This window comes from Moschus berezovskii, chromosome 10, assembly GCF_049115385.1.
Source record: "Moschus berezovskii isolate FMDL1 chromosome 10, NW_MosBer_1.0, whole genome shotgun sequence".
Classification (NCBI taxonomy): Eukaryota; Metazoa; Chordata; class Mammalia; order Artiodactyla; family Moschidae; genus Moschus; species Moschus berezovskii.
The window spans coordinates 108,475,574-108,488,169 of record NC_142469.1 but is presented as its reverse complement, the minus strand read 5'-3'; the positions used below and the strand labels follow the sequence as shown (position 1 = coordinate 108,488,169).

General features: G+C 56.0%; 1 protein-coding gene across 7 annotated transcripts in view; it reads left to right on the top strand.

Moving 5' to 3' along the window:
* Nucleotides 1-12,596, top strand: part of RPS6KA2 (ribosomal protein S6 kinase A2) — a 336,387-nt gene that overhangs the window by 317,186 nt on the left and 6,605 nt on the right. For all 7 annotated transcript variants that reach the window (XM_055433551.2, XM_055433553.2, XM_055433554.2 and 4 more), the window contains 5 exons: nucleotides 4,289-4,378; nucleotides 5,205-5,363; nucleotides 6,956-7,117; nucleotides 10,789-10,865; nucleotides 12,175-12,292. In XM_055433551.2, the coding sequence (XP_055289526.1) occupies nucleotides 4,289-4,378; nucleotides 5,205-5,363; nucleotides 6,956-7,117; nucleotides 10,789-10,865; nucleotides 12,175-12,292 (606 nt within the window). The remainder of the gene's footprint in view (nucleotides 1-4,288; nucleotides 4,379-5,204; nucleotides 5,364-6,955; nucleotides 7,118-10,788; nucleotides 10,866-12,174; nucleotides 12,293-12,596) is intronic.

Sequence of the window (12,596 nt, the reverse complement as noted above, 5' to 3'; positions counted from 1 at the left end):
TTACTTTCATTCATTTTTTACCATTTTGTATTAACTCTTTCCCAGGCAGACACAGTGCTAGCTTCCAGGCAAAAGCAAACCTGTTCTCGGGAAACTCACAGTCCAGCCAGGTAGGGCTTTACTGATCACAGAACCAGAGCCCAGAGCCAAACGGGGATATCGCTGATGAATCGAAAACTAAGGGAGCCCTCTGTGGCTGCAGCCTCTCCTGGTGGCCTGCTTCATCTGCAGACACACAGACACAGGCTCCTTGTCACCCAAGGCACCACTTGTCCGTTTCCTCCTTGTGCGTCTGTGAGGCTCACACGGGTCCGAGTGGGCGTCAGCAGCCGTGGCCACGTCATCCCGAGGGGCAGCACAGCTGGGAGTCCTTTCAGGAGCAGATTCTTGTGTTCTTCAAACAGCAATAGAGTCAGGCAGAAATAAAGCACCATCCTTGAAACTGTGCCGGAGTCAGCGTCTCCCGATTTGTAATTCTAGTGAAGGGTGGCCGACACACGCGGGGCTGAAGCTGGGCTGACTGTCCACCCCATTTGTATTCACAACAGACTGCTGATAATTACTCCACATTTCTGGGCTCATTTTCATGCTGCGTCTGTAGTTTGTCAACCAGAAAAGCAGTGGAATTAAGACAGATGGCTGACGTGAATAGAGCTTATTTTTAGAAGGAAAACTGATTGGCGTGGAAATTTAATTTTTTCTGGCAGGAAAACTTGGAGCCCTTTCTCTGTGTCATTTGTTTAAGGTAATTGAACAAGAGAAGGTATCTGTTCAGTTTCACAAGGGACTCCACGCTCTGCTAGTCTCGTTTCAAATACAGTATTAATCCTCTCGACAAGTCAGAGGAATCACCCCACCTCAGGAGGGGGTGTGGCGGGCCTGGGAGTTCTCCCCCTGCCCCGTCTTGTGCACCTCAAAGCCCTGTGCTATTCAGTGTCCGAGAGGGGAGCCCGTGCTGGACAGAGGTGAGGAAGAGCAAGATGGGTAAAAGCAGAGACCCAAAGGAAGAGGAGCAAGCGTGTGGATGCTGGTGACATCTGGACCAGCCTCGTCCCCACCTTCAGCCAGCAGGAATTAGACGTGCTGATACCTACCTGTGTGCCTTCCCTGCTAAGGAGAATCCTGTCCTCTGCATCCTTTGCTGGGGCTGGACTTGCTTCGTGGGCTGTGGAAGCATACAGCTGCTCAGACAGCAGCTTCTGGAGAGTCTGGTTTGCCAGCCTCGCTGGGCGCTGACCGCCAGGTGGCGTCTGTGCCAGGTGAGGACAGTCCCTCTGGTCCTCCCCACCTGGGGTCCGTCCGCACCCTCTGAGCGTCCGCACAGAGAAGGGAGGCCTAGCATGTGGACCTGTTTACTGAGAAGCCCCCTCACTTTTGTTGCATAAGGAAGATTATAAAGCAATACTGTTCTCAGAATAAGGGACTCGATGGACCAGGGCTCGCCTGAACGAGAAGCCAGTCCCACAATCGCCATCCCAAGAAACTGACCCCCACAGAGAAGAAGTTCCTTCCTGGACACTGTTCGCGACCTCCGAGAGCCGTCCGCCACAGACCTGGGCTTTGTGCTCAGACACAGGGACCAGTCATCATGCCTCTGTGTGTCCGTCCTGAGCTATCTGCAAAGAACCGCAGGAAAACATCTGTGGATAAACGCGACCAGCCCTTGCTGACAACAGTCAGGATCAGGACGCTGGGTCTGAACAGAACTCATCACCGCATGCTGGTCCCCCATTGCCCAGACTGGGGGGCGGGCAGCAGTCAGCAGGGCAGGTGCGGGAGCCTGAGCCTGCCTCCGTTCCCTGGGGACCCCCTTCCAGGCACTGCCCACTCCCCACCTCCAGGCCCACTAGGGACCCCACCACGGTGCCCTGCCCGCCCCCTGGCTTCTGGTCTGTCCCACCTCAGGAGACACCCCAGGAGGGAGGAGGGCAGCGTCTCTGGGCCTGGGGGGGCCCTGTCCATGCAGCCACCCACTCTGGTCCCGTGACAGCTACCCTCCCCCTGTCCCGGGCCATCAGCATGGTAAAAGTTTCTTCTTTCTTGTTCATCCTGCATCCTGTTTCATCATGATCTGTCCGTCTAGTCAAAGCTATGGTTTTTCCAGTGGTCATGTATGGATGTGAGAGTTGGACCATAAAGAAAGCTAAGCACTGAAGAATTGGTGCTTTTGAACTGTGGTGTTGGAGAAGACTCTCGAGAGTCCCTTGGACTGCAAGGAGATCCAACCAGTCCATCCTAAAGGAAATCAGTCCTGAATATTCATTGGAAGGACTGATGCTGAAGCTAAAGCTCCAATAATTTGGCCACCTGATGTGAAGAGTGGACTTATTTGAAAAGACCCTGATGCTGGGAAAGATTGAAGGTAGGAGGAGAAGGGGACAACAGAGGATGCAATGGTTGGATGGCATCACCGACTTGATGGACATGAGTTTGAGCAAGCTCCGGGAGTTGGTGATGGACAGGGAAGCCTGGCATGCTGCAGTCCATGGGGTCGCAAAGAGCCCAACATGACTTCATGACTGAACAGCAGCAAAAGTCCTAAAATTTTATTTGAAAAACAGAAAAGAATATGCTATTAACTTTTTTAAAAAAACACTAATGATTTTAATCTTCTCAAGTTGCAGAGGGGTCACAGCCCAGGAATTGAAAGGCCGGCAGGCAGCTGGGTCACAGAGGATCCTAGAACCTCGCTGGCCAGTGTGGGACCCATGCAGAGTAAAGACCACACCGCAGACAGACAGCTAAGCATCCTCTTGTTAAGGCTGCCCCTTCACCAGCCGCTGAAGGAGACTTTAAGACGTCTCCTCTAGAGGACGTGCTGTGTGTTGGCTTCCTTCAATAACAGAAGTCACACTGGTGTCTGAGCTGGAACTTTAGTAACAAGAGGAGGAAGGTGCTGGGCCAAGAAAGGAAGCGGGACGTTTCACTTGACTTGAGCCCCAGTGTGTCCTGGGGCTCGTGGTCGCGGTGTGATGTCAGCAGGGCCTGGCAGTGGAATCCAAGCCGGGGAGAAGCACAGACTCCGCCTTCCTCGGAGGCCACGAAGGGGCAGAGGGGCTGGCAGAGCACTCACTCTGGGTCCTACCCCACCCCACCCCGGGTATTTTGCTCACCTGAAGAAGAGAGTGAGCTTATGCCGAGCTCTGCTTGGAGCCTTGGATGCGATGGGGAGTGAAAGCGAGTCTTCCTCCCTCTGAAACACATGTCCTCCCCATGGCGAATGTTTTGAAATTGGGTGAAGCTAGCGCGCAGGGAAGAGCACCGCTTCTGAGTGTCGTGTCCCACCAGGTGCTGCAGATGGCGTGCTCAGGGTCCTCTCCCCAGCCCGCTCCATCCCCACAGAGGGCAGGTCCAGGGCGCAGGGAGCTGCCTCCGTGTGGTGATGCACCGACAGGCGCCAAGGCATGAATGAACGCCTGCCTGGATCAAGGTCGGCGTTCGTCCATGACACCTGTGGCTGGAAGCTGGAGAAGGAAATGGCACCCACTCCAGTGTTCTTGCCCAGAGAATCCTGTGGGCGGAGGAGCCTGGTGGGCTGCTGTCCATAGGGTCCCACAGAGTCCCTGAAGCAAATTAGCATGCATGCATTGGAGAAGGAAATGGCAACCCACTCTAGTATTCTTGCCTGGGGAATCCCAGGGACAGAGGAGCCTGGTGGGCTGCCATCTATGGGGTCACACAGAGTCAGACGCGACTGAAGCAACTTAGCAGCAGTGGTTGGAAGCCATCTATCTTCACGGAGAAAAAGATTTTATCTGCCATCCTAAGACCTGGGCTACACTTGCCAGGGGAGGAGGGAGGCTAGCAGCCTGAAGGAGCATCCGTTCGGATGAGCCGCGGCGCAGCCACGCCAGCCCAGCGTCTCCCGGTCAGAACCACGCTGGGTCTCCCTTTGTGCCTGGTGCATAGCCTCCCAATGAGGCGAGAGACACACAGCTGCTGGAGGCCCGCTTTGGACAGAGAGGGCACAGCCCCCCGCCCCCAGAGCCTGACGAGTGTAGAAAAAAGCACCTTCTGCTTTTGGGGTGCCTGTGTGAGCTCCCCAAACTCACCCATCTTCATCCAACTGTGCAACAGCTTAAAATTTAGCGCCTGGAGGCGAATGCCCGCTTTTTTTCAGTGTCAGTCTGTTGCTCACCAGGAAAGAAAGGATGGCCGTGCATTTCTGGGCAGTGCTGGGTTATCTTGGCTGAGCTCAAGCTGGAGACGGGGAGGGCGAGGGTGCAGAAGGGGTCCCAGTTGCCGGCGCCCGCTGGACACCTCCCGTAGTACACCCTGTCTGTTTCAGATCATCGACAAGAGTAAAAGGGATCCCTCGGAGGAGATCGAGATTCTCCTGCGGTACGGCCAGCACCCCAACATCATCACCCTCAAAGACGTGAGTGCCCTCCAGCGCCCCCGCTGTCGGCGAGCTGGGTGTCTGTGCCCCCGGAAACCCCGTAGATGTGGAGCCGGAAGCCCCGAGGATGCGGAGCAGTCTTGCCGCCCGCTAACCCGCCCTTCCTGGTGCCCCGGAGCCCGAGGCCGCTGCTGCCCGGGACCCTCGGGGTCAGCCGGCAGCCGGGCCCGACCTGCCGGGCCGATCCTCACAGCCCATTGATGGCCCCGCACCTCCTCGCGGATTCCCGCAGCGGGGCACGCCGTGGGGGAGAGGAGACAGAACCCGCCAGGAGTCTAACCCGGCTGTGCGGTCTCTCACCGTCGCGGAGAACGTGGGGCCCATGAAGCGGGGCTTCAGCGCTGAGGCTCCAGGTCCACGGCCCCGGCCAGCTTCCCTTGGCCGTGTTGCGTCATGGGGGGTCCTTGTCCCTGGAAGGACAGGGAGGGGGTGGCCCGGCTCACCGGAGCCAGTCGGATGCTCCTGGCAGCGTCCATCCCGGCCCGGGAGTCGGAACGGGGAGCGCGCTGGCCTACTCTCCGACCTGCCCTCCACCCCAGAGTGACCCCAGGGTCGTCAACTCAGAACCTCAAGATGCTAGGACCCGCCCTCGATCTCCCCAGGGCGCCGTGAACGCCGGGAATAAGAGGCCCTCCTAACGCTGACTCAGTTCCGAGGACAGGCCTCTGCGAACAAAGCTTAAAGGGAAGCCCAGCCCCCAGGCGGCACCCACTGGCCTGCCCCTGCCGCTCCCGGCGTGGCGCCCCTGTGCCCGTGACCTGCCGCGGGGGTCCCTGAGCCGGGCGCGCGCTCTCTCGCCCCCCAGGTCTACGACGACGGGAAGTTCGTGTACCTGGTGATGGAGCTGATGCGCGGCGGCGAGCTGCTGGACCGCATCCTGCGGCAGAGGTACTTCTCGGAGCGGGAGGCCAGCGCCCTGCTGTGCACCCTCACCAAGACCATGGACTACCTGCACTCGCAGGGGGTAAGGCGCCCCCGGGGGGCGCGGGAGGCCGGCTCACCCAGGCCGCGGGCTCAGCACTCGGGAACCAGGCGTCCCGGCCTTCCTCCCGAGCCCCAGCCGTTCCTCATGGGCCTGCGTGAGTTCAGACGCACACAGCCTGCGTCCAGGAGCTCGGTCAGGAGATTTAAATTCTCTGGGACCGGTTACAGTGAAAACGTACTTTGGGCTTGATCAGTGGGGTGCTGATCACTGTCCTGCCCCCACCGCCCAGGAGGCTGGTGATGAAATGACCGTGACAGCCGGGGGCTCAGCCCTCACCGGGATCCGGTGCTGCTCTGAGCTCCTCCTCTGGTCGGTTATAGGCTCCGGATCAGACCCATTTCACAGATGAGGGGGCCAGAGCACAGAAGGGTTGAGGGTCTGGCCCAAAGCTGCACCCTGCAGCACCCTGCTCCTGTCCCCTCCCCAGCCCCAGATTCCCCGCCTGGTCAGCAGCCCCGGGATGCCTGCACTGTTCCTCGGCCAGCCGTACGCGTGTGCCCTCTGAACAGGGCGCTCCTCCAGGCCCACACGGTGGTTGCTGGTTCCGGGATTTGTAAACCCTTCCCAGGACAGTCAGACTCCAGGGGCGGCCCTTCAGAGTATGGTTTTGCAGACTGGCCTCAGCTGGTAAAGAATCTGCAATGCGGGAGACCTGGGTTCGATCCATGGGTTGGGAAGATCCTCTGGAGAAGGGAAAGGCTACCCACTCCAGTATCCTGGCCTAGAGAATTCCATGGACTATACAGTCCATGGGGTCACAGAGTCAGACACGACTGAGTGACTTTCGCTTTTGCTCCATTGCAAGAGGGGAGCTGGCACCGGGGTCTTTAGTCTCCTGGCCTCGCAGCCTCTAAAGCCCCACCGACCATCTGCCAAGGCCTTTTCTCATCTGCCTCCCCCGTCCTCTGTCTGGGCGTGAACAGAACAATGGAGACACATGGGCCCCACGCGGGGTGCGGGCATGCCACGTGCTCTCACAATGGCCCTCTGTCCCTTCAGAAGAAGCCGCTTTGTGCCCTGAAGAGCTGAACAGTCTCTGTGCTTTGAGGTGCCGCTGGCTCTGTCCCCGGTGCTCCGAGCGCCCGGCCGCTCCCCGGCCACAGATGCAGTCTCGGGTTTCTGCCCCCTGGCCGTGAGCACAGGACGGAAGCTCCTTGTCTGCACACCCACTGGGGTGCCCGGCACCTGCCCATGCTAGAACGTGGCTGCACACGGCCGGCCTGTATCCTCAGAAATCCACGTTCCCATGCACCAGCGGCGTGCCCGAGTGATGGCCCCAGGGGGCCCCCTGATCCTGGACAGCTGCCTACTTATTTATTCATCCAGACACTCGCCATCCGAGGGGCTGGGGCTGTTGGTTGGTCCTTGATTTTGAGCGTCGGTGTAAGAGAAAGAAGGGGGAAGGACCCGCAGAGTTCACAGCAGCCCAGCCAGTGGCTTCCTGCCGCCGGACGCACCCGGAGTAAACTGCTCCAGCTGAGCCCTTATCTCCTGAGGCATCCCCCCACCTCCTGCCCCTGCTCCATCCGGGTCCCTGAGTTAGGCCTGACTCCTCCTGCCTGCTTCTCCAGGTTGTTCATCGGGACCTGAAGCCAAGCAATATCCTATACATGGACGAGTCCGGAAACCCCGAATCCATCCGCATCTGTGACTTCGGGTTCGCCAAGCAGCTGCGAGCTGAGAACGGGTTGCTCATGACCCCCTGCTACACGGCCAACTTCGTGGCCCCGGAGGTGAGAGGACCACTGGGCCGGCGGGGGTCGGCCCTCTCCCGCACCGGAGCAGCCTCCTGTGTGGGCCATGGGAGTGGGCAGGGGCGCCTGTGGGCAGGAAAGGGAAGCTTCGGTCTCTGCTGGGTCAGCCGCTGATCGTGCTCAGACACTGCTATTTTAACATTTTCATTTCCTATTTGTAAAACCTGTAATGTAGAATTGTCGTTGTGCCATAGACGATTTCAACCAAATCTGCTTATTTGTTAGGAGTTGTGGTGAGAAGTGGGCATCTCAGGTGGCCCCAGTGGTAAAGAACCCACCTACCCATGCAGGAGACACAGAAGACTTGAGTTCCATCACTGGGTCCAGAAGCTCCCCTGGAGGAGGAAATGGCAACCCACTCCAGGATTCTCGCCTGGAGAATCCCATGGATGGAGGAGCCCGGCGGGATACAGTCCCTCGGGTCACCAAGAGTCGGACATGACTTAAGCAACTTAGCACGCATGCACACAGAGCAAGAACTAATGCGTTGGTCTCTCCACAACTGGGAGGGGAGCCAGCGGGTCACCCGGGATCAGAAATCCACCCACAGCTGCACTGGGAGAGCGTGTGTGTGTGCACGGACCTTGTGCCAGAATTCCAGCTCCAGACTCTCCTCCACGACAGGCGCGCGTAGGGGCCGAGGGGTAGAACGTCATGGTTCTGCAGAGATTTGCGGATGAGAACCCACGTGGATCCTGAGGGCCCTCCTCCGCCCTGCTCTCGCGGCCCCAGAGAACCGCAGCAGCGCATCTTATAAGCACGTTTCCCCTTTTCCGCACTGCGGGGCTCGTACCCCGTAGGTCCTGGAGGCCTTAATGCGTTTGTGAAGACAAATCCAGCTTCTTGCTTTTCAGGAACCAGCCAAACCAGGGATGCTGGCGAGAGCCGGACTAGTGCAGAGGAGGCTGACGATGCTGGGGGGTGGGGTGGGGCGCTGTCGGGAAGGGAAACAAGCTTCTGGTTGCGGGTGAAGCTGCCCCAGGGCGTTCCTCGTGGGCGCTGCTGGCAGGAACCGCGCGTCCTGAGAGTCATGCTGACACCTAGTGGCCAGGCTCTGAACTGTCCGAGAGGCCGTGCGGGCAGGTCTGCAAGCTGACCCGGGGCAGTGGTCCCCCGAGGAGGAGGAGGAGGATGTCTGCATGCCTGCCAGGGTGCAGATGGGCGCAGAGCCGGGGCTGGGCCTGTGGGGCTGGTATTAGACTGTCCAGATGATACCTGTGGCCCCTTTAAAAACAATCTGGTTCTATTTGGTCAACATTGCTGCCTTATTTGATCTATGCTAATAATAATATGAATGGTTTTAGTGATTGTAGACTACCTCACACTGATCATTTACACTTTACCATTTACCAAGCACTTTACCAATATTTTTTTGCTTTTATCCTCATATGCCATATGGAACGGATGGGGTAGATACTGTTAGCCACATCTCACAGATTCAAAACAACAAAAAAACAGTCTCCATGCGTGGAAGGGACGTTGAAGATACTTAGCTAGTGGAGATGAGAAGAGCTTGAACACCGACCCCTGGGTGCGTTCACACACCTCGGTGACCTACCTACAGTGCTGGAGGTGACGTGCCCCAAGTACCGAGAACCCGGCCCTTGTGTCTAAGGAAATCGTACACAGTTCTCCTGGCACCATGTTCAGCATAAACCCAGTGACATGCAGCTTCCAGGAGCACCTGTGCTCTTTCTTTATTGTTATTCTCAACCGTGAGGATAGCAGAGGATTGCTCTCTTCTGAACTGGGTGATCCTGGAACACAAGAAAATTCTCCCATCCTCACTAGTCCTCAGAAAATCAAACACAGACTTTCCCAGTGACCACTTCTGGGTGTAAGCCCGAAAGGCCGGAATGGAAATCTGTCCACCGTGTTGACAGCAGCGTTATTCACAGCAGCCAGAAGGTGGAAACAACCCAAGTGTCCATCGATGGAAGAATGGTTGAGTGGGATATTGGTCAGCCTTTAAAAGAGGAAGGGTTTCCCAGGTGGCGCTAGTGGTAAAGAACATGCCTGCCAATGCAGGAGACACAAGAGACTCGGGTTCCATCCCTGGGTCAGGAAGATCCTCTGGAGAAGGAAACTGGCAACCCACTCCAGTATCCTTGCCTGGAAAATCCCATGGACAGAGGAGCCTGGTGGGCTACAGTCCATGAGGCTCAAAAGACTCAGACACGGCTGAGCGACTAAGCAAAAAGGACAGAAATCCTGTCCCACGTCACAGCATGGATGAACCCTGAGGACACTGTGTTAAAAGTTTGATAAAGAAAAACAGTTATACGATTCCTCTTGCATGAGGGACCTAAAGTCATCGCATCCATAGAGACAGAAAGTAAAATGGTAGTTCCCAGGGGCAGGGGGAGGGGAGTGGGGAGCTGTTTCTGGTGGACAGAGTTTCAGTTTTTCAAGACAAGATGAGTTCTGTGAAGGGAAGGTGGTGACGGCTGCCCAGCAGTGTGCGTGTAGAGTAATACCACCAACCACACCTGAACATGGGGAAGCGGGGATGTTGTGCGAAGTGTTTTGTGAGCTAAATCAAAACCTAGACAGCATATTAAAGGCAGAGACATTGCTTTGCCAACAAAGGTCCATTTAGTCAAAACTCTGGTTTTCTCAGTAGTCATGTACGGATGTGAGAGTTGGACCATAAAGAAGGCTGAGCACCAAAGAACTGATGCTTTCAAACTATACTGTTGGAGAAGACCCTTGAGAGTCCCCTGGACTACAAGGAGATCCAACCAGTCAACCCTAAAGGAAATCAGTCCTGAATATTCACTTGGAAGAACTGATGCTGAAGCTGAGGCTTCAATACTCTGGCCACCTTATGTAAAAAGCCGACTCATTGGAAAAGACCCTGGTGCTGGGAAAGATTGAGGACAGGAGGAGAAGGGGACGACAGAGGATGAGATGGCTGGAGGGCGTCACCGACTCGATGGACATGAGTTTGAGCGAGCTCCAACCTGCTGGTGGTGAAGATGGTGAAGGACAGGGAAGCCTGGCGTGCTGCAGTCCGTGGGGTCACAATCAGACGTGACTAAGCAACTGAATGACCAACTTCAGTCGTGTTCAACTCTTGTGACCCCATGGACTGTCGCCTACCTGCCTCCTCCGTCCATGGGATTCTCTAGGCAAGAACACTGGAGGGGGTTGCCATTTTCTTCTCCAGGGGATCTTCCTGACCCACGGATTGATCTGCATCCCTATGTCTCCTGCATTGGCAGGCAGGTTCTTTACCACTAGCACCACCTGGGAAGCCCAAGTATATTTTACTACATTAAAAATAATTCTGCCTTTTTTCCCCCACACCACGTGACTTGCAAGATCTCAGTTCCCCAACCAGGAATTGAATCCGGGCCACCACAGTGATCCTAACCACAAGGCCACCAGGGAGCTCCGCAAACTCTTTTTCCTCCTAAGTTAAATGTTTCCTTTTCCATCTGTCGTATATTCATCAAGAGCCAGGGCTCTCTGTGTGTGCTGGGCTTGGGGGAATCCTACTGTGGGAAATTGGGGTTGGCTTTGCACTAGTACACGACGGTCTCACTGAAGACTTACCCCACCCCCCTCCACTGGCCTTATGGTCCCATCACAGCAACACGCTTTGAACGCCTCTGCCCAGCACTGATCTACGTCTGCTCTTCCCACAGGTCCTGAAGCGGCAGGGCTATGATGCTGCATGTGACATTTGGAGCCTGGGGATCCTGCTCTACACCATGCTGGCGGGGTAAGGCAGCCCGTGTGGGAGCCACTCGGGCCCCCGCCCAGGCCCGGAGCTCAGGCCCGGGGCCCGGTGGATGGTCAGAGAGCGGGGGCAGGAAGTTTAGTGGTGCCTGTCCTTCAAGGGTGTCTACAGAATTAGGGAGCTGGCACTGCAGGGCTCAGGTCACCCACAAAACCCCAAGCATCAGACCACAAGACCACTCTTGCCTCTGGACCACACACCCTCTGGAAAGGTCACATCTTTGCTTAGAAACGTCTTCTCGAGCCAGGGAATTGCAGTGTCCTGAAGCCAGCAGGCAGCCCCAGGCTCCAGGGCACAGATTCACCCTCACCCGCTCTGCTTCTGGGTGAATCCTGACCTGAGCCCTCACTGTCCTCACTTTTGAATAAGAGGAGGGCACCGTGTGACACTGAAGGCTCCTTCCAGCCAGGAAGGTCTGGAATCCAAGGATCCCCTAGTGCCCAGCAGTTTAAACTTTATTAAACACTTGGGCGGAGGGGAGGGTGAGATGTCTAGGCCATCCAGTCCTCTTTACTGGGCAAAATGGAGAAAAGGGCCTCGCAGGAGTGACCGAGGATGGCCTGCAGTTCCCAGTGAGTCGGGGACGGTGTCCAGTGGAGGGGGACCCTGGGTGGCCTGCCGTCTCTTCCCGGCGCCATGCTTGGTGGCCCTTCCAGGGCTCACTTTGCCAATACATAACTAGGAGCCCAGACCTGCCACTGAAGGGAGTGCTGTTAGAATTACACGCAATTCCTTTTCGAGGAAGGCTACACTCACCCGCCCTGGTTTATGTGAAGGGATGGCAGGAAACATCTATCACACCTTAGTGATGGCACAAGAACTATTCACGCTCTATGTGTGTCTATGCACACCGCTGCTAGAGTATATTATGCTGCCCATTTCCAATTGAGCCTCAAAAAATTAATTTGTCAAAGAACCCAGTGTTGGTAATATATCAACCATGGGTCTCTCAGACTTCAAATCCCAGGCTCCCATCCACTATACCACACTGTCACCATGGAAACCATATCACCGGGGAAACCACTGTACCACTCTGTCACCAGGGAAGCCAGAAACGGTCCGGAAGGGCTCATCTTTGGGTCCACATCTTCGTCTGCCCTACCAACCTTTAGCACTGGCCGAGCAAGGAAAAGAGACACTGGAAGAAGAAATAAATTACGCTTTGCCAGGAATCTTGAATTTGGAGCATGATGGGGAAAAAAAATGATTGTTTTCACAACAAAGAGGCACAATGAGCTTTATCTCAGATTATGAAATGGAAGCTCGTCACCACAAATCTCTTATCACACAGATTCACCCCTTTTGCAAACGGGCCAGATGACACCCCTGAGGACATCTTGGCAAGGATCGGCAGCGGAAAGTACGCCCTTTCCGGGGGAAACTGGGACTCCATCTCTGACGCCGCCAAGGTGAGCTCTCTGCCTGGTGCCCTCACGGCCCCCGGGCAGAGATTCTGCAGGAACATCTCCGAGGAAGCTAGAGGATACTTTTCATGCAAATACTCAGAGATTTTGTATGCCTTTCAGATAAAAAAAAGTTATTTTTGAAAAAATATTTCGTAGCCGTTTTTACATTTCCCATAGTCTTGTGTGTTAGAGTTCTTCAGGGACACAGACTAGGGCGTGTATGTACAGCGGGACTAAGCCAGAGGGAGGAAGGGAGGGAGGGAGGGAGGGAGGTCTATTTCTCTGGAATCGTGGAGGCTGGTAATGC